Below are 24,514 nucleotides of genomic sequence, written 5' to 3'. Positions count from 1 at the left end.
TGCACTACATTTACGATGCAGCACTTACAACATGGCCATTACCATGCACTACATTTACGATGCAGCCCTTACAACATGGCCATTACCATGCACTACATTTACGATGCAGCCCTTACAACATGGCCATTACCATGCACTACATTTACGATGCAGCCCTTACAACATGGCCATTACCATGCACTACATTTACAATGCAGCACTTACAACGTGACTACCGCTGCCATGAGTATGCCTCACCACGCATGCATGCCTTACTATGAATTTCGTTGTAAAGGTGTGAATGTTAAAGGCATGTGGGTGATGAATGTAATCAGAACCATCATTCAAGTCTGCACATCAGCGCTCCAGACTCGGGCATTGGGATGTAAATAAAATACCTTCACATCAGAACCGCCTTTGAAGCGAATAGGCGGGGGTGGGAGGTGTTTCAAGTGAAAGACGTCCCAGGGATGGGATCGGGACGCAGCTTGGTGAGGTAGTGCCAGTTTTCAATGTTATCCAATGGGACCATTTTGGATGTTATGGTAAAAGAAGATTTGGGGTTGTTCCTGTTTTGGTTTGGGTGGAGGATATGGCGGAATTTGGCCATATTTTCAGAACACATTTTTTCTGCTGTCGGCTAGCATGGGGTCAACTGCGGTGATGGCGGATGGGCACATATAATGGTGTTTTAGGTCAGTAGATTTGTAGAGGCTGTCCAGGTCTGGGATTGTGTTTGGGGAGCTGGATGTGTGCGTTTTATGGCTTAAAGTTGGGTCTGGGTTGTTTTCAGGGCTGGATTTTAGGGCTCAGGGCTGGGGGTGGGATGGTTTTCAGGGCTGGGAGAGAGGGAAGAAGCTGTGTATATGGCTTAGGAGTAAGGAAGCGGCTTTGGATCTGGACGCTGGAGAGGGGCCGCAGTGCACGCCGCTCTTGGAGTTCAAGACTGGGTGTGGGGCGTTTTTAGGATTCAGGGTGTGGGAGGGGCCGTGGCAGGTGCTGGTTTTAGGGCGCAGGGCTGGGTAAGGGTTTGAGGATATGGATTGGAAGTTGGGAAGAGTGTGTGAAATTGGGGTCTTTGGGTTGAAACATAACGCATGGTAAAGGTACCCGTGCTGTAATCGACAAGTTGTAACCTTTTCCACACATTTGCCTTTACCATTCATACCTTTACAGTGAAATTTGTCGTAAAGGCATGCGAAGTAAAGGAATATTTGTTGTATGAAAACAGTACCAGCGTTGTAACCGCCGAATTTTAAAGGCTTGCGCGGTAATGGCATGTGCAGTTCCATCATACAATCGAACTGATGGAACAAAGGCTTCTCAAATTCAACTCCCTCAAGAGTTGCTCATTCTGACACCAGCCATAAGACGGCCAGTAGAGTAGTCTAGGTTGTTGAGCGTGGTGGTGCTGACGACACCCAGGGAAAAGCCTGCTCAGCTGGGTCTCTCGGGTGCTCTCCATTCTGATGTCCCTATGAAGCATCTGACCCCACTCAAAGTAGTGCTTCCCGCAGCTGCCCATTTTCCAACCAGCATCAGGCTGAATCTTGCCTCATCAGATGCCTATGGAAGTCCGGCTTGCTAAAAACAGCACGGCAGGCATACTAGACTCCCCCTTCTAGTCATTCCAAAATACCTACTGCAGAATCCGACATTTTCAGGATGTTGCAGAAGCAAAAACAAACTCCTGCTCAAGGCTCTTCTGTGTTAAATAGAGCGCAGTGAACAGATCTTTCCCAGGAAATCATTGTTAAAGATAATATGGGGTGCTAATTGAACTATACATGTAATATTCGGATGGTCTGTCCAAACATTTTCTGTTTTCTGTCTCAACTCTTTTATTAGTTATTTGTTGTAAATATGTATGTAACACCACCACACTAAGATTGTTGTTGTCCTTTTTGAGATTTAGTCCTGTGATTCAATGGTACAACAGTTTTATATTCAATAAGACATTTCATGGATATATAAGTAATAACATATTAACTATGTACTCTTTTTTGATGTGTCTTGAGTTATCTGGTAAACGTATACGTTTTAAGTGATTACTCGTGATTAACATCGTTGTTACTATCCAATTGTTTGACCCGACAGAACAAATTGTAGCATTTGTCGTATATACACAGGTTCTGAGGGACACTGGGTCGCCCCATTATAGGTAATGGCTGATTTAAATCTTGGTGGATGGGTTACTCCTTCACATCGGTGACAGATATCCCGTCCACCGAAATATAAATCTCATTATATCCTGTGGGATTCATATTTCGACGGACGAGATAACCGTCACCACTGTAAAGGAGTAACCCGTCCGCCAAGATGTAGATCAGACCCTCAGTAAGTTGTCGTACATTTACTCATGCATGCATTCATCAATTCCCTGACTCATCCTTCCATTCACCCTCCAACACAAGCACAAACACACTCACAAACTCAACAACATATGCAAGATCCAAAAGGAATACAAGTGGAAAAAAGAAAGCAAACTGCATTCTAAACACAACAGCTTCTGCTTGCAACTAAGCAGAGCAATGGGTGTCCTTTTTTGCCAAGGTATTGGTAATGGTCCGGTATTGTTTCTTTCGTCAATCACCGTCGCTGCCTCAAGTCAGGAAGAACCTCAAGACCTGGCTCTTCGACTGAACCGCAGATCCCCCATGCCTTGTGACCCTAACGGATGAGTACTCGCACTATACTAGAAACCTGATTGAACGATTGATTGATACTAGCAAGAATACCCCAAGAGGCTCACCTCACCAACATTCATCAACTGATAACCGTGCACCTACTTCAAGCCATCCACCTCTACACTGTGCGCTGCAGAGCAAGACCCTTCTCTTGGACTCACTTACCTGAGCCGATGAAGGTGAATCCTTCACTCCCAGGGCTGTCCCCGTCGTCACCATAGCACATGCCGTGGTCGCTTATAGTGCCAGTGAAAGGGGCGTACACCGTGGACCCATCTCTGCACACGACGTCAACTCCTTTCAGGTATTTCCAGCCTCTGGAATTCAGAGATCAATGTCAGCAAAGCATGCACTGTGGGTCATGGAGGCATTCCTATCTGTCACTGATGCAGATGTATGGAATCTGGAAGGAATGCAGTGTTGTGGTTTGTAGGACTTAATATATTGTATATATTGCAGATCATGCTGGGATATGTATGCCACAATGGCTGCAGGGTAAATGTAACTGATGGACTTTAATTTATATCAACAATGCAGGTATGACTTATACATCAGCAATCCAGGCGTGGCTTTTAGGCATCAATATATGTCAGCAATGCAGGTGTGATATGTAGGCATTAATATAGGTCAGCAATACAAGTATTAGTGATATACATTAACATATGTTAGCAAGGCAGGCCTTACTTGTAGGTATTAACATTTGTCAACAATCAAATCTGGTTAATGTGCATTCATATCTGTCAACAGTGCAGGTGTGACTCATAGACATTAATAATTTATATCAACATTCAATGAATGACTTGTAGGCATTAATAAATGGCATTAATGAAGGTGTTGTGACATTCTTTGATTTTATTGTACGTCTGCAAAGCAGATTTTGTGACATTTAGAACAGAATGTTAGTCAGCAAATCAGTCCTTGTTACTTGCAGGAATTAATGTAAGTCAGCATCACAGGCCTTGTGCCTCATGTTGGCATATATAGCTATATTACACAGAGGGAGTCACTACTGTGAAGACAAAGTTAGGTCAGAGTTTTATAGTCAGATCATTTTTGTTTCGCTGATACTTTGACGTGTTTGATGAAACATCACAAAACCTTTTTTTTAAATGTTCATCGTCTTCTTCCTGGAATGTTTTGGGGGGATCTGTCAAGCAGGGGCCAACAAAAAAAGAGGGGTCTGAAAACCTTGTTTTCCCATGTGAATTACCAAATGAAAAGTTTAGAAAGTGTTAAAAAAAATACAGCTGAATGAAATAACACCAAACTTGGAAGAAAGTTGTACTTCACTCAGAAAAGCATGCTTATTTGTCATTCTGTGTATTTCTGTTAAGCTGCTTTTGAGAAATGTGCCGTTAAAAAGGCGCACAGGGTGCTCTTGAAGGGTTAAAGAAATAAGAATATCTGGACTTTTGGTCCCACTGCACTGTAGTGTGATGCAGATTTATTAAACACTGTGGTACCCCCACTGCACCCTGTGCAGCCCTTCTGTAAGGTACAATGGGACTTCTGTGAGAGCTGCTGCACCTCCTTTGAGGTCCCATGGGTCTACACAGGCAGCATCCCCATTTAACTGCAGAACCTCTCAAGCTTCAATACATGAAGGATGCATGGTCCTAGTGTACCATGTATGTGAAGCTTGTGCAGCATTACCGTAGAAGTACAAACAGTACAGAGAAATAATACATGTAAAACATGTGGGGTGTGGGTTTGAATAGGGCTGGCTGCCTGTGGAAGGGCTTGTTGCAGCACATGACCCCAGGCCAGGCCCTGGGCCCAAATCTCCACAGAAAGTTGACAAAAACCTGGTGGTCGGTCACCCACAGGAAGTTGGCCTACTACAGGTGGTTGAGTACAGGGCCAGGCCCTTCAGCCAACCATCCGCCGTGCAGCAGGTTGGGTACCCGCGGGGTGATTGGTCAGCCAGAGGTCTGGCCCTGTGCCCAAACCACTGCTGCACACAGCCCAAAGCTCTGCTCAGTAGGGGCATTGGGTGATATTATTTAAAAAACCTGAAAATTACTGAAACAAAACAAAGTTTTAAGTGACATCATATTTAAGTAAGGCAACAAGATTTTAGTTTAGGATTTATAGACATTAATGAACTCATAAACTTTTAATACAATAAAAACAGTATTTGGTAATTGATTTTACCTTAATAAGATGTGTCTGTTAAATACCTCAGCTACTATAATTTTAAGAGAGCGCTTTACTTTTATATGTTAGCCAATGATAAGGGCAAGCACATTCAGGCCCTATGGACAACCTTCTGTAGTATGTAAAAATCCTTTACACATATTCCTGAAATGAACTGAAGGATGTGCACTATTTTAGCAAGGCTTACAAATATATTGTGACTTGAACCGTCAGTAAGTGAGTCAGCCATAGATATCTCATTTTACAACAATGTATAATGTCTCAGAATTATCACTGAACTTATGCAAGTAAATATCTGCACTTTATAAAACTTCAGTTTATATGGAAATTGTTGATAACACTTCCTGAGCACTCTTTAATGTTTGTATGTGCACAGAAATTCACAGGTGAATAATGTATTGTAAGGAGAAGTGCATTTTATTACACATGATTTGTCAACATGCCTTTGAATTAACCCACAACCTATTTGAAACATACGTCTGTCACTCACACAGGCTGTTCTCAGCCTCTGCCTTGTTTACATGAAGTACTGCTGGCACCTAAAACCTCTCGGGTAGCTAAAGTGTGCACCATATCAACTTTTACCATCAAACATATTTCCAGTGCTACATTGTGTCTATTTCGTACATGTGCTCTTGTACATAAAGTTACTCCCAGCTGTATATGTGTATGGGCCTTTAGAATCTACTATTTTAAAATAACCTAGCAGTTAATAGAGTAATTTGAGGATCAATAGGTTGGATGGTGTCATCAGTGATGTCAACAAAGATGTCATTTGAGATGCCATGAGTGATGTCACTGATGCTGTCTTTTAACACGTGAACAATGATCTAATATGTGAGGTCATTAAGCAGAGCATGGCAGGACGCACTGTATAGTTTGCTCTTGCTATTGTATTCCTGCAGTGGTTACTGGAGACACCATCTAGTTGAGCCTCCAGTTACCTTTCTAGATCTCTACATTTAATGCATAGTGCCTTCAAAACAAGTCACCTTCCTCATTCTCCTCTGTATATATCCTTTTCTGTACGTATCTTTCAACCCGCTGCTCTACGATCTGTTGTCGTCCTCCATCTATACACCTCTTCTGCTCCACTCCATGTCTATGTGACCTTCTCCATCCTACCCTTTATCTGGCTCCTATTTGAATCTGTACTCCTCTAGATTTTGCTCCCTATCTCTGGGCCACTCTTTTTACCAGATCTTGCCCTTTGCCTCTTGTTCATCCTAATCTACCAAGCTCCAGGCCTCCTTGATCAAAACCTGATGCTATCGGATTCTGGGATGTTCTGATTATATGTGTTTTTCCTATACAGGATTAAAATAATTCTGTGGACTATTAGAACAGGAGACAAAAAGTTTTTTGTCCTGATAAAGATGGCATTTACCAAGTGAGATAACATCGAAGCGCGTCGACGCTGGGGTGAACACAATTTAAGGATTAACCAAATCTAGTCAAATGTTGATGGGATCGAAACATTGATTAGGAGGTTTTTTAGAATCCAGTTTGAATGTGTACTAGTATTTGACAAGGGGTCACGTCATACTGTTGTTTCGTCTCTTCTTTTTATGCTGGTCATAATTAGAAGTCAATTATTGTACATCTTTTTGTGTCATAATAGGAATATTTGTGGGAAGGAAAATCGTGTTTTTATAAATTGTGTAATATGATGTGTTTTTAACTGTTTATATAATGGAGTGATTTTTTTTTAATCATTGAATAAATGCAATAACAATATAGTACTTACATATTGAATGAAAGAATTGATTTTTTGGTGTTGGTTTGACTATTGTATTTTGATTTCATTTGGGTCAAGGGAATTGTTTCTTGCCTAGGCTTTCAAAGGTAAACAAATACCACTAAAATCACCATAAGGGTTGCCTGGATTAATGCAAGGTGCTTCAATTATATAAGTGTGCACCATATGCTAAGATAACCTACAACAATTGTCCATCCAGAAAACATCGGAATACATACTGATGGATGACCAGGTTGGAGACTTGCTTCCTCCGTGATGACGGGTGCCATTGGTCGGTCTCCACTCATAATGGTACATGAGTGACAGTCTTTCACTTTCTCCTTGACTAGCTTGTCCGTCCCCAGGAACCACACCTTCTCGCAAAGATGGGCTTCGGTTTTGGCGATGCCCTGGTACCCTTGCTGGGCTACACGAACAACTAAAGCCCATAGACTTCAGGGCCTCACACCGAGTTCATCAGAAACTCGCCACATCAAGCTCATGCTTGCCTGTTTCTCAGAACTGAGGGCTCAAGCTCTATTTTAGAGGTTGAGCATTATTGTCACTGCTGTGCTTCTTTGGCTTTCGATGTGCACTTGTCAACTGCCACTTCCTGGATTTCAGCTAGGAATAGTGCTTTTAGGCAGGCATCTTCAATGATCATTCGTACAAATCCTTCTGTGCCTTCATCCTCTTCCATGTGTCACATTGTTTCAGGCCTAAGGCGATGACATGAGCGGTAATAGGCTGGATTATTCATCCCGGGCCAGTACACCGCTTCAAAGGAATTCTGTTCAATAAATCAATCAATCATATCATTTGTAAAGCGCACTTCTCACCCGTGAGGGTCTCAAAGCGCTGGGGTGGGGAATACTGCTACGGCTCGAAAAGCCAGGTCTTGAGGAGTTTTCTGAAGGTCAGTAGGTCTTGGGTCTGCCGTAGGTGGGTGGGGAGGGTGTTCCAGGTCTTGGCGGCGAGGTGGGAGAACGGTATGCCGCTGGAGGTCGCTCTTCGGAAGCGGGAGACTGTGGTGAGGGCGAGGTCGGGTGGGGGTGTAGAAGCTGAGTCGTCTGTTGAGGTACATTGGTCCGGTGTTGTGGAGTGCCTTGTGTACGTGGGTGAGGGGCTTGAAGGTTATCCTCTTGTTGACCGGGAGCCAGTGCAGGTCTATCAGGTGGAGTGTGATGTGGCTGCGGTGAGGGATGTCGAGGATCAGCCATGCAGAGGTGCTCTGGATGCGTTGGACCCGTCTCAGGTGTATGGCTGAGGCTCCTGCATAGAGGGCGTTTCCGTAGTACAACCTGCTGCTGACGAGGGCCTGGGTGACCGTTCTTCTTGTATCAGCGGGTATCCACTTGTAGATCCTGCGGAGCATGAGGAGGGTGTTGAAGCAGGAGGAGGAGATGGCGTTGACCTGTTTAGTCATGGAAAGGGTTGAGTCAAGGATGACCCCTAGGTTGTGTGCGTGGTCGGTGGGTGTTGGAGCTGTTCCCAGTGCGGTTGGCCACCAGGAGTCGTCCCAGGCCGAAGGGGTGGATCCGAGGATGAGGACCTCCGTCTTGTCCGAGTTCAGCTTCAGTCGGCTGTTCCTCATCCATTCAGCGACGGCCTTCATTCCTTCGTGAAGGTTGGTTTCGGCGGTGTGGGGGTCCTTGGTGAGGGAGAGGATCCGCTGGGTGTTTTCTGTGTGGGAGATGATGTTCAGGTCATGCAGACCGGTGATGTGGGTGAGCGGTGCCATGTAGATGTTAAACTGAATTGGGCTGAGGGATGAGCCCTGGAGTATGCCACAGATGATCTCGGTGGCTTCGGAGCGGATGGGGGGAAGGTGGACGCTCTGTGTTCTGCCGGAGAGGAAGGAGGTGGTCCAGTCCAGGACTTTCTCTTGGATCCCGGCATTGTGGAGGCGTGTTTGTAGTGTGTGATGGCAGACCTGTCGAAGGCGGCTGACAGGTCCAGGAGGATGAGGGCTGCCGTTTCTCTGTTGTCCAGCAGGGACTTGATGTCATCGGTGGAGGCGATGATCGCAGTCTCGGTGCTGTGGTTGCTGCAGAACCCGGACTGGTAAGGGTCCAGAATGTTGTTCTCCTCTAGGTAGCGGGTCAGTTGTTCATTGACGGTCTTCTTGATGACCTTTGCCGGGAACCGGAGCAGGGAGATTGGCCGGAAGTTCTTGAGGTCCCTGGGGTCAGCCTTGGGTTTCTTGAGTAAGGCGTTGATCTGGGCGTGCTTCCAGCTCTCCGGGAAGGTTGCTGTCTCGAAGGAGGTGTTGATGACTTTCCGGAGATGGGGTGCAATGGATGTGCTGGCTTTGTTGAAGATGTGGTGTGGGCATGGGTCTGACGGAGATCCGGAGTGGATGGAGTTCATGATCTTAATGGTGTTGTGGTCGTTGATGTTGGTCCAGGAGAGCAGGCCGTCGGTGCGGGTGGTGGTCGTGGGGGCGAAGGTCTCAATGGTTGTTAGGGCAGTCGTGGCGTTGAACCTGTCATGGATGTCTGCGATCTTTTGGTGGAAGAAGGTGGCCAGCGAATCGCACAGGTCTTGCGAGGGTGGGACGTTGTTGGTGTTGGAGCTGGGGTTGGAGAGTTCCTTCACGATGTTGAATAGCTCTTTGCTGTTGAGCGCGTTGTTGTCTAGGCGGTCTTTGAAGGTGGCCCTTTTGGCGGATCTGATGAGGTGATGGTGTCTGCGGGTAGCATTCTTGTGGGCTGCGTGGCTGTCCGGTGAGGGAAACATCCTTAACAAAGTGGTCAGTACACCGCAATGCTGTTACATCGCGGTCGTTACAACAACAGCGATGTAACCATGCTATGCTATTACAGCGCAAGTCTTTACATTGACTTGCGCTAGATGGCGTGCTAACATTACAAATAGTGTAGTTTACTATTCCAACACCTTACCTACTGTTAAGTGTCCTGGAGTTGGAATAGTAAGTTACACTTTTCTAATGTTAGCACGCCATCCAGCCCAAGTCGATGTAAAGACTTGTGTTGTAATGGCATAGCGTGGTAACATCACAGTCATTGTAACGACTGCAATGGAATGCCACGCGTTGTACTAATTCGCGTTGGACCGTCATACAACCTCCAGTGTTCGTTCACAGAGCCAGATCTTCTCCAGCTTTTGGCAGGTTTGCTTGGAGGCCCAAAGGTCTTCAGTGAACCAGCTGGCTTTCTTGTTGGTGTGCCTGTTGGAGGGTTTCTTGATCGGGCGAGGGTGTTGGCGCAGTCATTGATCCACTGTCTGAGGTTGCGGGCGGTGGTGTTGGGGACGGTGGGGTCGGCGGGTGGTCTCTCGGGGTGGGTGGTGGTGAGCTGGTCTTCGGTGAGTTTGCTCCAGCAGCGGCGAGGCATCTGTTGGGTGCAGTGGTGCATGGTGGGTTTCTTGAAGGTGAAGTGGATGCAGCGATGGTCGGTCCAGTGGAGTTCGGTGGTGTGGTTGAAGGAGACGTGGGGGCTTGCACAGAAGATGGGGTCAAGTGTGTGACCGGTGGAGTGGGTGGGTGTTGTGACGAGTTGTCTGAGTCCGAGGTTGGCTAGCTTATCGATCAGGGTGGTAGAGTTGATGTCATTGTTGTTCTCGAGGTGAAAGTTCAGCTACCCGAGAAGGATGTAGTCCGTGGCGACGAGGGATGTGTGCTGACGAAGTCGGCGATGGAGTCTGGGAGGTCTGTAGATGAGGGTTCCTCTGAGGGTGGTGTTGGGGTCAGTGTGGATCTGGAAGTGCAGGTGTTCCGCCGCGCTGAAGCTGTCGTCGGTGTTGGTCGAGACTCTGAGAGTGTTCCTGTGGACGATGGTGATTCCTCCTCCTGCTCCATTGTGTGGTCCCTGCGGGTGATCTTGTAGCCTTCCGGGATGGCTATGGCTATGTCCGGTGCTGAGGCGGGGTTCCGCCAGGTCTCCGTCAGGAAGGCGACGTCTGAGGAGGTTGAATCGAGTAGGTCCCAGAGTTCAACAGCGTGTTTGCGGGCGAAGAGGGTGTTGAGAAGGATGCATCTGAGGCGGTTGAGTTATTTCCTGGTCGGCAGCATGATGGGGCGGATTCTTGTGAAGCTGCTGTTCTGGCAGGTGAACGCTCCGTGGGTGCGCTTCGGGCGGCCAGGGAGCAGGTGTGTGATCGTCTGGTGTTGAGTGCGTGGAGGGTTCTGGCATCGTAGCGTTGCCGGGTGTTGTGGCGTTCATGGGGTGCAGGGGTCCCGGTGCTGGTGTGGTCCAGGCACAGAGGGGCGCAAAGAGGCTTGCCTTAGGCGCCCCTATGTGCGGCCTCCATATGAGGGGATGTGGGAGGGAGGAGCAGCTGTGAGGTGGGAGCGGGGTGGCAAATGGGATTGCAGGGGGGCGGGGCTGCAGGGACGCAGCAGCGGGAAAAACGGGCGGGGGCCGCGGTGTGAACTGGGCACAGGAAGGAAAAACAAGTTTAGGCAAGATAACAAGTACAGGCACAGAGGAATAAAAACAAGTCTGGGCAAGAAAGCAAGTTAGGCACAGGGGAATAAAAACAAGTCTGGGCAAGAAAGCAAGTACAGGCACAGGGGAATAAAAACAAGCCTGGGCAAGAAAGCAAGTTAGGCAAAGGGGAAAAATACAAGATTAGGCAAAAACAATGCAGGCAGAGTCCTGCAGCAGCGTGGGGAGCAACCTGCATGGGAGTTGGACTGACAATTGTTTGATCCTTGGAGGCCATTTTCTGGCAATGCCAGCAAACAGGGAAACCATTGGTTTGTGGTCAGTAACCACGACGAACTTCAGACCACAGAGATAGAGGTGGAAAAGGCCTGCATGCCCTCCTGATGGCCTTGGCTTCGTGCTCTATTTGAGCATAGCGGGTTTCTAAGTCAGTGAGCACCCAGCGAGCACAAGCAATGGAAACCCACAATGCTTCATGTTTTTGTTGGTGCAAGAGTGCTCCGAGACCCACCAGCCTTGCACTGAATACCAGTTCAGTTTGGCACTATGGGCAGAAGTATGCCATTGTAGCAATGTGTATGAGTGCACCCTTCACCTCTTTAAATGCCTCTGCTGCTGTGCTATTCCACTCCCAGGGGCAGTCATGTTTGGTCAGGGCTAACCTCCCAACTCAAAAGGAAACTCCAAACAATCCAGAAAACAGCAGCCAGGCTCGTCCTCTACCTCCCCAGATAGACGCACATAATCCCTCACCTCGGTAAACTTTACTGGTCACCAGTTGTGAAGAGATGCCAGTACAAGCTTCTCACCCATGCATACAAGGCAATACACAAAAAGGACTTGCTTATCTCAACCAATGGGTAATATTTCACCAGCCCACAAGAAAACTTAAATTCTGATCTTTCACCCTAGCTGCCACCCATCGCATCCACTGGGCCAAAAGAGGGGGCCTTTCGTTTTCCCATTTGGCTGCCAAGACCTGGAATGATCTCCCCTCCCCCCTGCACCTCAGAGCTTCGCCATCACTCCAGCAGTTCAGGAAGGACCTCAATACTTGGATGTTCAGCCAACAGGAGAACTAGTAGTATCATCCGATTATGCCTCATGAAGCAGCTGCGCTCTACAAATCCTGATTGATTCTTTGATTTTTACAGCTTTAGGGGTCGCACGCACCAGCTGCACATAGTCACGTGAGTCGACAAGGCCCAGCCTGCAGTACGGCGGTACCAAAATTCACCACTAGGGAGCAGGGCAGGCACACGTATTTGCTGTGAAATGCAGCATGAAGCTCCGCTTTTCTCCACTCCGATGAGTGCTGGCAGGAATACCAAAAGGCAACACAGGGTCAAAGAGGGCCTGGCAACAGAGACACCGGCTGCTGGCAGGACATTGCTCCACATGGCGATGTGACTCCTACGTGTGCATGGTTGCTTAAGTGGCAGGAACCATGTTGGCTTTCTGCATGCTCTGAACAGAAGTAGATACCTGTTGCATTGTGGGCCCTAGGCCCACTTGATAAGGAATAACGACACAGACACAAAGTATATGGTTACTGGGACTGGCCTCGAGCACATGCACTACCTGTGTTGGATGGGTGCGGGGTGGGTGTATGGGCCAGCCCTCGAGGGAGTAGCTGGCAAAACACTAGACTGTGTCCAGCAGGACACAACATTTGTCCCAAACTATATTAAAAACAAAAAACAATAACAACAGTCCAACCTTTGGGAAGGAATGAGCAGACAACTAAAAATACCTGAAGTCTCACAGTTCTGAGATGCAGTTCGCAGGACAGCGGTGGGCAGGTGCAGCTGGGAGCACCCGGACATCTTGGCACATATCCATAATTTAACCAGGTATATCTGGACATGAACACAGTGCTGATGAAGTCCGTACCTTTCAGCTGTGTGTCAGTTGAGTGACAGTCCACCTATGTAATGTTCGTCGGTCCATCGTACTCTTGCTGTGAGGCAATTAGTGTCTTATAGTTCAAGCATAGGTGCATCAGAAGCGTAAGTGGAGTCCATTGTGAACGCCTGATGAAGATGTTTTTTGATCCCTTGAATACAGTCTTGACATTCTGTGACCTGTTGAAACTTCTGTTGCCTGGCCCGACTACTTCCTGGAAACCATTGGTGGGGCAATTGTTACAGGGAAGTGTGGTAGGCAGAGGGGTTGTCTCTGTTTCCTCTCCCAACAAAGAAAAAGTCACTCATTGCTCCGGGTGATAGTGGGTGACTGGTGGTGGGGTCGATCCACCTCGTCGCAAATGTTGGATCGTGGGCCATAGGCCCACATGATAAGGAATGACAACACAGATGAAAAAGTATATGGTTACTGGGATTGGCCTCAAGCATGTGCACTCAGGCTCTTTTATCAGCAGGGTCACCTGACCGGTGACGTCTGTGTTGGATGGGTGCGGTTTGGGTGTGGGTGCCAGCCCTCCTGCTAGGGTCACCTGACCGGTGACGCCTGTGTTGGATGGGTGCGGGGTGGGTGTGGGGGCCAGCCCTCCTGCTAGGGTCACCTGACCAGTGACCCCTGTGTTGGATGGGTGTGGAGAGAGTGTAAGGGACAGCCCTCCTTGGAGGGTCACCTGACCTATGACACCTGTGTTAGATGGGTGTGGGGTGGGTGTGGGAGGCCCTCCTAGGAGAGTCACCTGACTGGTGACACCTGTGTTGGATGGGTGCAGGGTGGGTGTAAGGGCCAGCCCTCCTTGGAGGGTCATCTGACTGGTGACACCTGTGTTGGATGGGTGCAGGGTGGGTGTAAGGGCCAGTCCTCCTGGGAGGGTCACCTGACCGGTGACGCCTGTGTTGGATGTGTGTGGAGTGGGTGTGGGTGCCAGCCCTCCTGGGAGAGTCACCTGACCGGGGATGCCTGTGTTGGATGGGTGTGGAGAGAGTGTAAGGGACAGCTCTCCTTGGAGGGTCACCTCACCTATGACACCTGTGTTGGATGGGTGCGGGGTGGGTGTATGGGCCAGTCCTCCTGGGAGGGTCACCTGACCGGTGACGCCTGTGTTGGATGGGTGTGGGTTGGGTGCATGGGCCAGCCCTCCAGCTAGGGTCACCTGACCGGTGACATCTGTGTTGGATGGGTGTGGGGTGGGTGTGGGGGCCAGCCCTCCTTGGAGGGTCACCTGACCTATGACACCTGCGTTGGATGGGTGCGGGGTGGGTGTGGGGGCCAGCCCTCCTGGGAAAGTCACCTGACGGGTGACACCTGTGTTGAATGAGTGTGGAGTGGGTGCATGGGCCAGCCCTCCTGCTAGGGTCACCTGACCGGTGACACCTGTGTTGGATGGGTGCGGGGTGGGTGCATGGGCCAGCCCTCCTGCTAGGGTCACCTGACCAGTGACACCTGTGTTGGATGGGTGTGGGGTGGGTGCATAGGCCAGCCCTCCTGCTAGGGTCACCTGACCGGTGACACCTGTGCTGGATGGGTGCGGGGTGGGTGTATGGGCCAGCCCTCCTGGGAGGGTGACCTGACCAGTGACGCCTGTGTTGGATGGGTGTGGGGTGGGTACATGGGCCAGCCCTCCTGCTAGGGTCACCTGACCTGTGACACCTGTGTTGGATGGGTGTGGGGTGGGTGTATGGGCCAGCCCTCCTGGGAGAGTCACCTGATCGGTGACGCCTGTGTTGGATGGGTGTAGGGTGGGTGTGGGGGCCAGCCCTCCTGGGAGGGTCACCTGACCGGTGGCACCTGTGTTGGATGGGTGTGGAGAGAGTGTAAGGGACAGTACTCCTTGGAGGGTCACCAGACCTATGACACCTGTGTTGGATGGGTGTGGGGTGGGTGCGGAGGCCAGCCCTCCTAGGAGAGTCACCTGACTGGTGACACATGTGTTGGATGGGTGTGGGGTGCGTGCATGGGCCAGCCCTCCTGCTAGGGTCACCTGACCGGTGGCAGCTGTGTTGGATGGGTGTGGGGTGGGTGCATGGGCCAGCCCTCCTGCTAGGGTCACCTGACCGGTGACGCCTGTGTTGGATGGGTGCCGGGTGGGTGTATATGCTGGCCCTCCTGCTAGGGTCACCTGACCGGTGACACCTGTGTTGGATGGTTGCGGGGTGAGTGTATGTGCTGGCCTTCCTGTTAGAGTCACCTGACCGGTGACGCCAGCTTTTGTTTTCTTGGGGAAGAGACGATGAATTTGTCCAGGCGGCGCAACACAGTCTTGTCTCCGTTTTCCATTGGCTGGCCCAGGCTTAGCTGAAATGCAACAAAGGGAAGTCTGAGGTTCTCTTGTATGGGTCCTTTCCAGTCGATTTTAGAGCTAAGATGTGGCCCCCTGGCTTCCTACCTGCCTATGGCAGGGAATACTATTGCTAAAAGTCTAGGGATTTTGTTCTCTGAGAATCTGAATTTCTCCACACAAGTTAAGAAAGTTGTTGGGACATGTTTCGGCACCTTGAAAGCCCTGAGAAAGTTTTTTCCCCTTCTTACAGGAATTGCGCTTTAATTCTAACCTGCCTGGACTACGCTAATGCTGTGTATGTGGGCATCTCCGGTTACCTTTTAAGTAAATTGCAGGTTGTTCAAAATTCTGCTGCCAGACTCCTGCTTGGCTTATCCAAAAGGTTTAGTGTGTGTGTGCGTTTACGCTCTCTGCACTGGCTTCCTGTGGAGGCTCAAATTCAATAAAAAATGCTTTCCATTGCCCCTAGGGCCCTTTATGGCAGGGGGCCCTAGCTATCTTCAGAGATTTGTCTTTTACACCCCAGCCAGAGAGCTGCGCTCCTCTTCTCAACTTTTGCTGCAGACCCCCAGATTCAATCGTCAAAGGCTGGGCAGTTGTTCACTTGTCAGGAAAGCTAGCCTGGCCTGGAATGCTTCACCTTTGGTGTAACGGAGCATTCAGGATCATGCGATTTTTAAGAAAAAGCTTAAAATGTTCCTCTTTCTGATGACCCTCTAGTACCCTTTTCCTTCACCTTTGCACGCGTCGGGACACTCTGTCGAGTAGCTCAGCGCAATACAAATTCACTTAACATAACATAACATGAAATAACATTGGATGCCTGCGGGGTGGGTGTATTGGCCAGCCCTCGAGGGAGTGGCTTGCAAAACACTAGACTGTGTCCAGCAGGACACAACAGTGCCCTCACACGTGGAGGGAACACCAGCCACATCACCAATAGGCAGATCGTGGCTCATTGTGCAGGTGTGCACTTGCCCTCTGCTAAGAATGATTCTCACACTCGTTTAGTACCACGAGCGATCCTGGGCCCTTTGGTTTTTCCCTCTGGGCTGAGCCCAGTCATCTGGTTGTGCACTGATTATATTGTAACATGGAGGCCAGGTGGCACTATACAGGGGAAGGGAGGAGCTGCTGACTGACCCTCTCCCAGTGCTCAGGGTATGGCCGACAGCAGTTTGCCAGAAGTATAGACGTGAAACTGCGCCTGGTGTTTCCGGCCCTGGTAGTATCGGGCCCAGTGTTTTCAGACATCGAAAAATCAGTTAGCCTAAATAAAGAGACCATGCAGGATAGCAAAAACAGCATTCCTTCTGGATTTGGAGTCCTTGCCAGGGACTCACACTGTGGCCCCCCTCACTTTTAGCGTGTTAGCCCCGTGTGTCGCTACCTCATCATTCCAAAAATCAGTTCGGTCGATGTCCTTAACCTCTTCCGTGCGTCGGACGCCCCATGGCCGTCTGATATCACGGTGGGCGTGTGCGTCGGACGGCTGGGGGCCGCCCGATGTGCGCCGCATTGAAGCGGTTAACCTATTGTTTCTGCGTCGCCAGAGGTGCTTATCACTACCACACAAGTTTAATGACAATCAATAGGCTCGAGTGCATTTAAACCTAGGCCACCTCACCTGGGACACCGGTAGCACCCGCAGCCGTACAGGTCACAGTGTCGGACGAGGTTTGATCGCTGCCCGGAGCACATCACTGGGAACTTTCTTCCTGGATCTAAACATTTAAAAGACAGAAAAATCACAATTACTTTCAAATTCACTTTCTGTGTGTTTTACACTTAGTACACTGCACACGTTTTAAAATGCTGTGCAATTCCAACTTCGTGCACATTTACGGTTTTAAGATTATTAGATAAATAAAAAAATTAAAAAAATTAAAACACTTGGAACATTTACTCAACCAATCCCATAATAACCTATTCGAACTATTAGTGAGCATGCAAGAGAAACAATGCAGTACAGTTTAGTGCCTCTTCAAATAAGCATTGGCAAAGCCAATAGGTCTCGCCTTTGGGACCTTAAACGTTTTTAGGCAAAGCTACTGGCTTTCCAATGTTTTTAAGATATGGTGTAGAGCAGTGTGGCTACTATGCAGTATGTTGAAAAGGTATAATAAAAAGAGTTATACTTTTTTTGATACTTTAAATATAACCCAAATGACATTATGTTTTTTGTCCTTGCAGTGCTGGCAACTTCTTGACAGTTCCAATACTCAACGCAGATATCCAATGATAGGCATTCATTATTGGCAAATGTTCTGGCAGCGCAACACAAAAAGATGATGGACGGAATGTTGAACATTGTCAAACATTCACCCCCAGTCACAGACCTGGGTTTAATCCATCGTTATTTTGCTCACCACGCCACCCAGGGTCAGACATGGCCATATGCAAATCAGTCTGACTCTGTGCCTCATGGGAACAGTCCAGCCCGAACTGCCAAGCCAGGTCTTCCCTTGACCGGAATCAAGCATCCTAGGACCAGTTTCTGGCTATCAGCCGTCATCAGCCGGGCTAGCTTGACTCCAATTGTGTGGAGAGCACGGGACCCACGTCTGGGCAGCATACCCTTCCCACTTAGGTTGAAAATGCAAATATTCTGTCAATACCTGATGCTGAAGAAATTTTTATAGCAATATATATTGTAGCTCAAAAACAAGAGCCCCTTCCCTACACCATATGTGCAGCTGCGTGATAACGGTTGATGGGGCTTATCTGCCATGTTACTGCTGTCCCAATGTGATGGGAAACTGGCCACCGTTATTTTTAATAAAATTAAAAACTGGGGAAGTATGTTTTGAAACAATTTTTGGTTTGAGGTCAAAAGTTAACAAACCTTTGTATAAGGGCCAAACACTCCTGGACACATTTCTGCAGATGCTAAGAAGTGCGTCCGTGCCCGGTGGAATCCTCTCCATCATACTGTTCATGTGGAAACACGCGAGCCCCAGCTGCCCACGGTAAAAGAAACTGCGGACGCCCCTCCCAGCACTCGTGTAAATGAGGCAGGGTGATCTTATTTTTAACCTTCGATATTGACCTCACTTATGCCATTTTAATAGAGATAAAACCCCAAGCCCACATAATCAACCAGTGGCAGGGGGACTAGCGCGCCTGTCAATCATTCCAGTCACGTCTGACACGCAAGCTTGAGGTCTGGACGTGGACATACACAATGTGCAAGTCACAAGCATAGTCATTGGCTGCTGTCCATCGTAAGTGGCGGGGGCTGATTTTCTCCATGTGTGGGGGAGGGGGGCTGATTTCCTCCATGTGTGGGGGAGGGGGGCTGATTTCCTCCATGTGTGCAGGAGGGGTGTTGATTATTCCCCATATGTGGGGGAGGGGGCTGATTTTCTCCATGTGTGGGGGAGGGGGCTGATTTCCTCCATGTGTGGGACAGGGGGGGCTGATTTTCCTCATATGTGGGGGAGGGGGGCTGATTTTCTCCATGTGTGGGGGAGGGGGGCTGATGTCCTCCATGTGTGGGGGAGGGGGCTGATTTCCTCCATATGTGGGGGAGGGGGGCTGATTTTCCTGATATGTGGGGGAGGGGGGCTGATTTTCTCCATGTGTGGGGAGAGGGGCTGATTTTCTCCATGTGTGGGGGAGGAGGCTGATTTCCTCCATATGTGGGGGAGGGGGGCTGATTTTCCTGATATGTGGGGGAGGGGGCTGATTTTCTCCATGTGTGGGGGAGGGGGCTGATTTCCTCCATGTGTGGGACAGGGGGGCTGATTTTCCTGATATGTGGGGGGAGGGGGGCTGATTTTCTCCATGTGTGGGGGAGGGGGGCTGATGTCCTCCATGTGTGGGGGAGGGGGCTGATTTCCTCCATATGTGGGTGAGGGGGGCTGATTTTCCCGATATGTGGGGGAGGGGGGCTGATTTTCTCCATGTGTGGGGGAGGGGGCTGATTTTCCCAATATGTGGGGGAGGGGGGCTGATTTTCTCCATGTGTGGGGGAGGGGGCTGATTTTCCCGATATGTGGGGGAGGGGGGCTGATTTTCTCCATGTGTGGGGGAGGGGGCTGATTTTCCCGATATGTGGGGGAGGGGGGCTGATTTTCTCCATGTGTGGGGGAGGAGGCTGATTTTCCCAATATGTGGGGGAGGGGGGCTGATTTTCCCAATATGTGGGGGAGGGGGCTGATTTTCCCAATATGTGGGGGAGGGGGGCTGATTTTCTCCATGTGTGGGGGAGGGGGGCTGATTTTCTCCATGTGTGGGGGAGGAGGCTGATTTCCTCCATATGTGGGGGAGGGGGGCTGATTTTCCCGATATGTGGGGGAGGGAGGCTGATTATCTCCATGTGTGGGGGAGGGGGGCTGATTTTCTCCAATTGTGGGGGAGGGGGGCTGATTTTCTCCATGTGTGGGGGAGGGGGGCTGATTTTCTCCATGTATGGGGAGGGGGTTGATTTCCTCCATGTGTGGGGGAGGAGGCTGATTTCCTCCATATGTGGGGGAGGGGGGCTGATTTTCCCGATATGGTGGGGGAGGGGGGCTGATTTTCTCCATGTGTGGGGGAGGGGGGCTGATTTTCCCGATATGTGGGGGAGGGGGGCTGATTTTCTCCATGTGTGGGGGAGGAGGCTGATTTCCTCCATAAGTGGGGGAGGGGGCCTGATTTTCCCGATATGTGGGGAGGGAGGCTGATTTTCTTCATGTGTGGGGGAGGGGGGCTGATTTTCTCCAATTGTGGGGGAGGGGGCTGATTTTCTCCATGTATGGGGAGGGGGTTGATTTCCTCCATGTGTGGGGGAGGAGGCTGATTTCCTCCATATGTGGGGGAGGGGGGCTGATTTTCCCGATATGTGGGGGAGGGGGGCTGATTTTCTCCATGTGTGGGGGAGGGGGGCTGATTTTCCCGATATGTGGGGGAGGGGGGCTGATTTTCTCCATGTGTGGGGGAGGAGGCTGATTTCCTCCATAAGTGGGGGAGGGGGCCTGATTTTCCCGATATGTGGGGAGGGAGGCTGATTTTCTTCATGTGTGGGGGAGGGGGGCTGATTTTCTCCAATTGTGGGGGAGGGGGGCTGATTTTCCCGATATGTGGGGGAGGGAGGCTGATTTTCTCCATGTGTGGGGGAGGGGGGGCTGATTTTCTCCAATTGTGGGGGAGGGGGGCTGATTTTCTCCATGTGTGGGGGAGGGGGGCTGATTTTCTCCATGTATGGGGAGGGGGTTGATTTCCTCCATGTGTGGGGGAGGAGGCTGATTTCCTCCATATGTGGGGGAGGGGGGCTGATTTTCCCGATATGTGGGGGAGGGGGGCTGATTTTCTCCATGTGTGGGGGAGGGGGGCTGATTTTCCCGATATGTGGGGGAGGGGGGCTGATTTCCTCCATGTGTGGGGGAGGAGGCTGATTTCCTCCATATGTGGGGGAGGGGGGCTGATTTCCTCCATGTGTGGGGGAGGGGGGCTGATGTCCTCCATGTGTGGGGGAGGGGCTGATTTTCTCCATGTGTGGGGGAGGGGGCTGATTTCCTCCATGTGTGGAGGAGGGGGCTGATGTCCTCCATGTGTGGGGGAGGGGCTGATTTTCTCCATGTGTGGGGGATGGGGGCTGATTTTCTCCATGTGTGGGGGAGGGGGGCTGATTTCCTCCATGTGTGGGGGAAGGGGGGCTGATGTCCTCCATGTGTGTGGGATGGGGGCTGATTTTCTCCATGTGTGGGGGAGGGGGGCTGATTTCCTCCATGTGTGGGGGAGGGGGGCTGATGTCCTCCATGTGTGGGGGAGGGGCTGATTTTCTCCATGTGTAGGGGATGGGGGCTGATTTCCTCCATATGTGGGGGAGGGGGGCTGATTTTCCCGATATGTGGGGGAGGGGGGCTGATTTTCTCCATGTGTGGGGGAGGGGGGCTGATTTTCCCGATAAGTGGGGGAGGGGGGCTGATTTCCTCCATGTGTGGGGGAGGAGGCTGATTTCCTCCATGTGTGGGGGATGGGGGCTGATTTTCTCCATGTGTGGGGGAGGGGGGCTGATTTCCTCCATGTGTGGGGGAGGGGGGCTGATGTCCTCCATGTGTGGGGGAGGGGCTGATTTTCTCCATGTGTAGGGGATGGGGGCTGATTTCCTCCATATGTGGGGGAGGGGGGCTGATTTTCCCGATATGTGGGGGAGGGGGGCTGATTTTCTCCATGTGTGGGGGAGGGGGGCTGATTTTCCCGATATGTGGGGGAGGGGGGCTGATTTCCTCCATGTGTGGGGGAGGGGGGCTGATGTCCTCCATGTGTGGGGGAGGGGCTGATTTTCTCCATGTGTGGGGGATGGGGGCTGATTTTCTCCATGTGTGGGGGAGGGGGGCTGATTTTCTCCAATTGTGGGGGAGGGGGCTGATTTTCTCCATGTGTGGGGGAGGAGGCTGATTTCCTCCATGTGTGGGGGAGGGGGGCTGATGTTCCTGATATGTGGGGGAGGGGGGCTGATTTTCTCCATATGTGGGGGAGGGGGGCTGATTTTCTCCATATGTGGGGCAGGGGGGCTGTGGCTCCATGGTACCCCTGAGCCTTATAGGACCCAAGGCTCTCAATGCAACGCATGCCCTACCTACCATGAGTCCAGAAGCTACTGACATTTTCCCTGGTGACAGCAGTTTTTATCAATACCAACCTGGCGGGAGAATGACATCTGTCATGAAGTCCCCACCATCTCGCGAATACAGGAATACCCCGCCCCTGCCTTCAGTCTCCCAGGTGTAGCATCCTAACGTGGAGCACAAAATGCCAGTGCTTTAAATGATATCATAGAAGTTCGGGTACTCACGCTATCAAAGTGCCTGCTTCAAACTGTGAAGTGCCGGTACTCACTCTATCAGAGTTCCTGCTTCAAACTGTGAAGTTCGGGTACTCACTCTATCAGAGTTCCTGCTTCAAACTGTGAAGTGCCGGTACTCACTCTATCAGAGTTCCTGCTTCAAACTGTGAAGTGCGGGTACTCACACTATCAGAGTGCCTGCTTCAAACTGTGAAGCGCCTGTACTCACTCTATCAGAGTGCCTGCTTCAAACTGTGAAGCGCCTGTACTCACTCTATCAGAGTGCCTGCTTCAAACTGTGAAGTGCCGGTACTCACTCTATCAGAGTGCCTGCTTCAAACTGTGAAGTGCCGGTACTCACACTATCAGAGTTCCTGCTTCAAACTGTGAAGTGCCGATACTCACTCTATCAGAGTGCCTGCTTCAAACTGTGAAGTGCCGGTACTCACTCTATCAGAGTGCCTGCTTCAAACTGTGAAGTGCCGGTACTCACTCTATCAGAGTGCCTGCTTCAAACTGTGAAGTGCCGGTACTCACTCTATCAGAGTGCCTGCTTCAAACTGTGAAGTGCGGGTACTCACTCTATCAGAGTGCCTGCTTCAAACTGTGAAGTGCAGGTACTCACTCTATCAGAGTGCCTGCTTCAAACTGTGAAGCGCCTGTACTCACTCTATCAGAGTGCCTGCTTCAAACTGTGAAGTGCCGGTACTCACACTATCAGAGTGCCTGCTTCAAACTGTGAAGTGCCGGTATTCACTCTATCAGACTGCCTGCTTCAAACTGTGAAGTGCGGGTACTCACTCTATCAGAGTGCCTGCTTCAAACTGTGAAGCGCCTGTACTCACTCTATCAGAGTGCCTGCTTCAAACTGTGAAGTGCCGGTACTCACACTATCAGAGTGCCTGCTTCAAACTGTGAAGTGCGGGTACTCACGCTATCAGAGTGCCTGCTTCTAACTGTGAAGTGTCGGTACTCACGCTATCAGAGTTCCTGCTTCAATCTCTGAAGTGCCGCTACTCTCCCATATGAAGAATTAAAAATCTCTAGCAAAAGGACGTTTAAGTGCCATTTCTTTGAAATTATAGAAGTGCAGATACTCAGTCTCTGCCCATTCAAAGCACGGCTTTTGCCCCATGTGAATGAAGCAGTACACCCTCTTCTTAGGTGCCATATGCTTGTAAAGTAGACCATCCCTTTGTGTCCATGTCCATGGCCTCTAACTAGCCTAACACAAGTAGTGATGATGATCGTGATGTGAAGAACAGAAAGTGCGCATTTAAAACAGACAGTTTGGGGGAGAGGGTGAAGCGTAACACCATAGCTGCTGACGGGGCACTGGAAAGCCGGGTTCGAGTCTCGGCATCAGCTGCCCACCCTGTGATTCTGGGCAAATAACTTAACTCCTTCTCCCGTGCCTACCAAATTGAATGTGTTTAATGTAACCGGTGCTCATGTAAAGTACCCCAATGCCTTTGTCGACTTCAAAATTTAAACTGCAATAATGTAACGTTGCATTATGTCACAAATACTTATGAGATAAATGCTCCAGGATGCCCATGCAATTGGAGGCCACCCAATACAACTGTGTACAGCCCCCGCCTTCACACACTCGCAACTTGATAACCATACAGGTAAACATAAAGACCTTTGTTCAAAGTCGCCTCAACCCTACAATCCCCAGAGTGGTGGCAGCAATATATATCCTTGTGATGCATGCCACGACCCCTGCTCACATAGACACCTCGCTGCCCCCCAGTAGGAGGCCGCGCGGCATCAGCAGCATGTGCGGATTGTTCCGGGATAGGCTCTGCATAGGGTCTGATCGTGGCTTTTCTACTCGCCCCTTTGCGCAAACCGCTGTTCTCCCACTCTCCAGATAACGAGCCCCGAGGAGCCCATCCGATGAGCCCAAGCGTGTACTTGCTATCCGGCCGGTCTCACCGCCAAGTTTTGTTCTCAGAACAACAAGTAAATTTAGACACACTTTAGGAAATGAAACACATAGGTGAAGCAGCACAGATAGGCCTAGGTCCTTTAATGAAAACGCGGCCTTTGCGCGACCCCTGCTGAGAACCGCCAGAGCAGCCGACTTTGGAGCAGGTTAATCAGGTTTGATTCCCGGCATCAGCTCAACATCCTTTGATTCTGGGCAAATCACTTAATCTCCTTGTGCCTACCAAAAATTAATGTTTTCTTTTGTCATGTAACTGAGGTTCACGTAAAGTGCTCCAAAAAGTTTGCGCTGTATAAAAAGACTGCAAAGGGAGACAAATATTTGCAATGCTATAGGTCTCCCATTTAAATACGAGACCTATGGCATTGTAAATAAATGGCCGCATTGTCCCGGCTGCTTTGAAAGTGAAAGCACGCATGGCGGACTGAACGTAAACAAAGCACGTTGTCCTGCCTAAAGTAGGAGAAATGCAATAAAGAAAATAGTGCTTATAGACTAAATAACACATACAGTGTAACAACTGCAGTAAAGGGGCCAGTAGCCAAGGGAGGTTACAAATGAAGAGATGGCCATACTAAGGAGGGACTAACAAGCTAATTACAGAATCAGAAGCCAGC

At 50.0% G+C, this 24,514-nt stretch overlaps 1 protein-coding gene across 1 annotated transcript in view; it reads right to left on the bottom strand.

Moving 5' to 3' along the window:
- The window catches only part of LOC144751961 (uncharacterized), a 113,697-nt gene that overhangs the window by 2,117 nt on the left and 87,066 nt on the right, over window positions 1-24,514 (bottom strand). Inside the window, exons 7-8 of the mRNA XM_078639923.1 lie at window positions 16,799-16,895; window positions 2,832-2,983 (exon numbers count right to left, since the gene is read on the bottom strand). Coding sequence (XP_078496049.1) covers window positions 2,832-2,983; window positions 16,799-16,895 — 249 coding nt within the window. The remainder of the gene's footprint in view (window positions 1-2,831; window positions 2,984-16,798; window positions 16,896-24,514) is intronic.

Source organism: Lissotriton helveticus, chromosome 4_2 (assembly GCF_964261635.1).
Source record: "Lissotriton helveticus chromosome 4_2, aLisHel1.1, whole genome shotgun sequence".
Lineage (NCBI taxonomy): Eukaryota > Metazoa > Chordata > Amphibia > Caudata > Salamandridae > Lissotriton > Lissotriton helveticus.
This window is presented reverse-complemented; position numbering and strand designations above follow the sequence as displayed.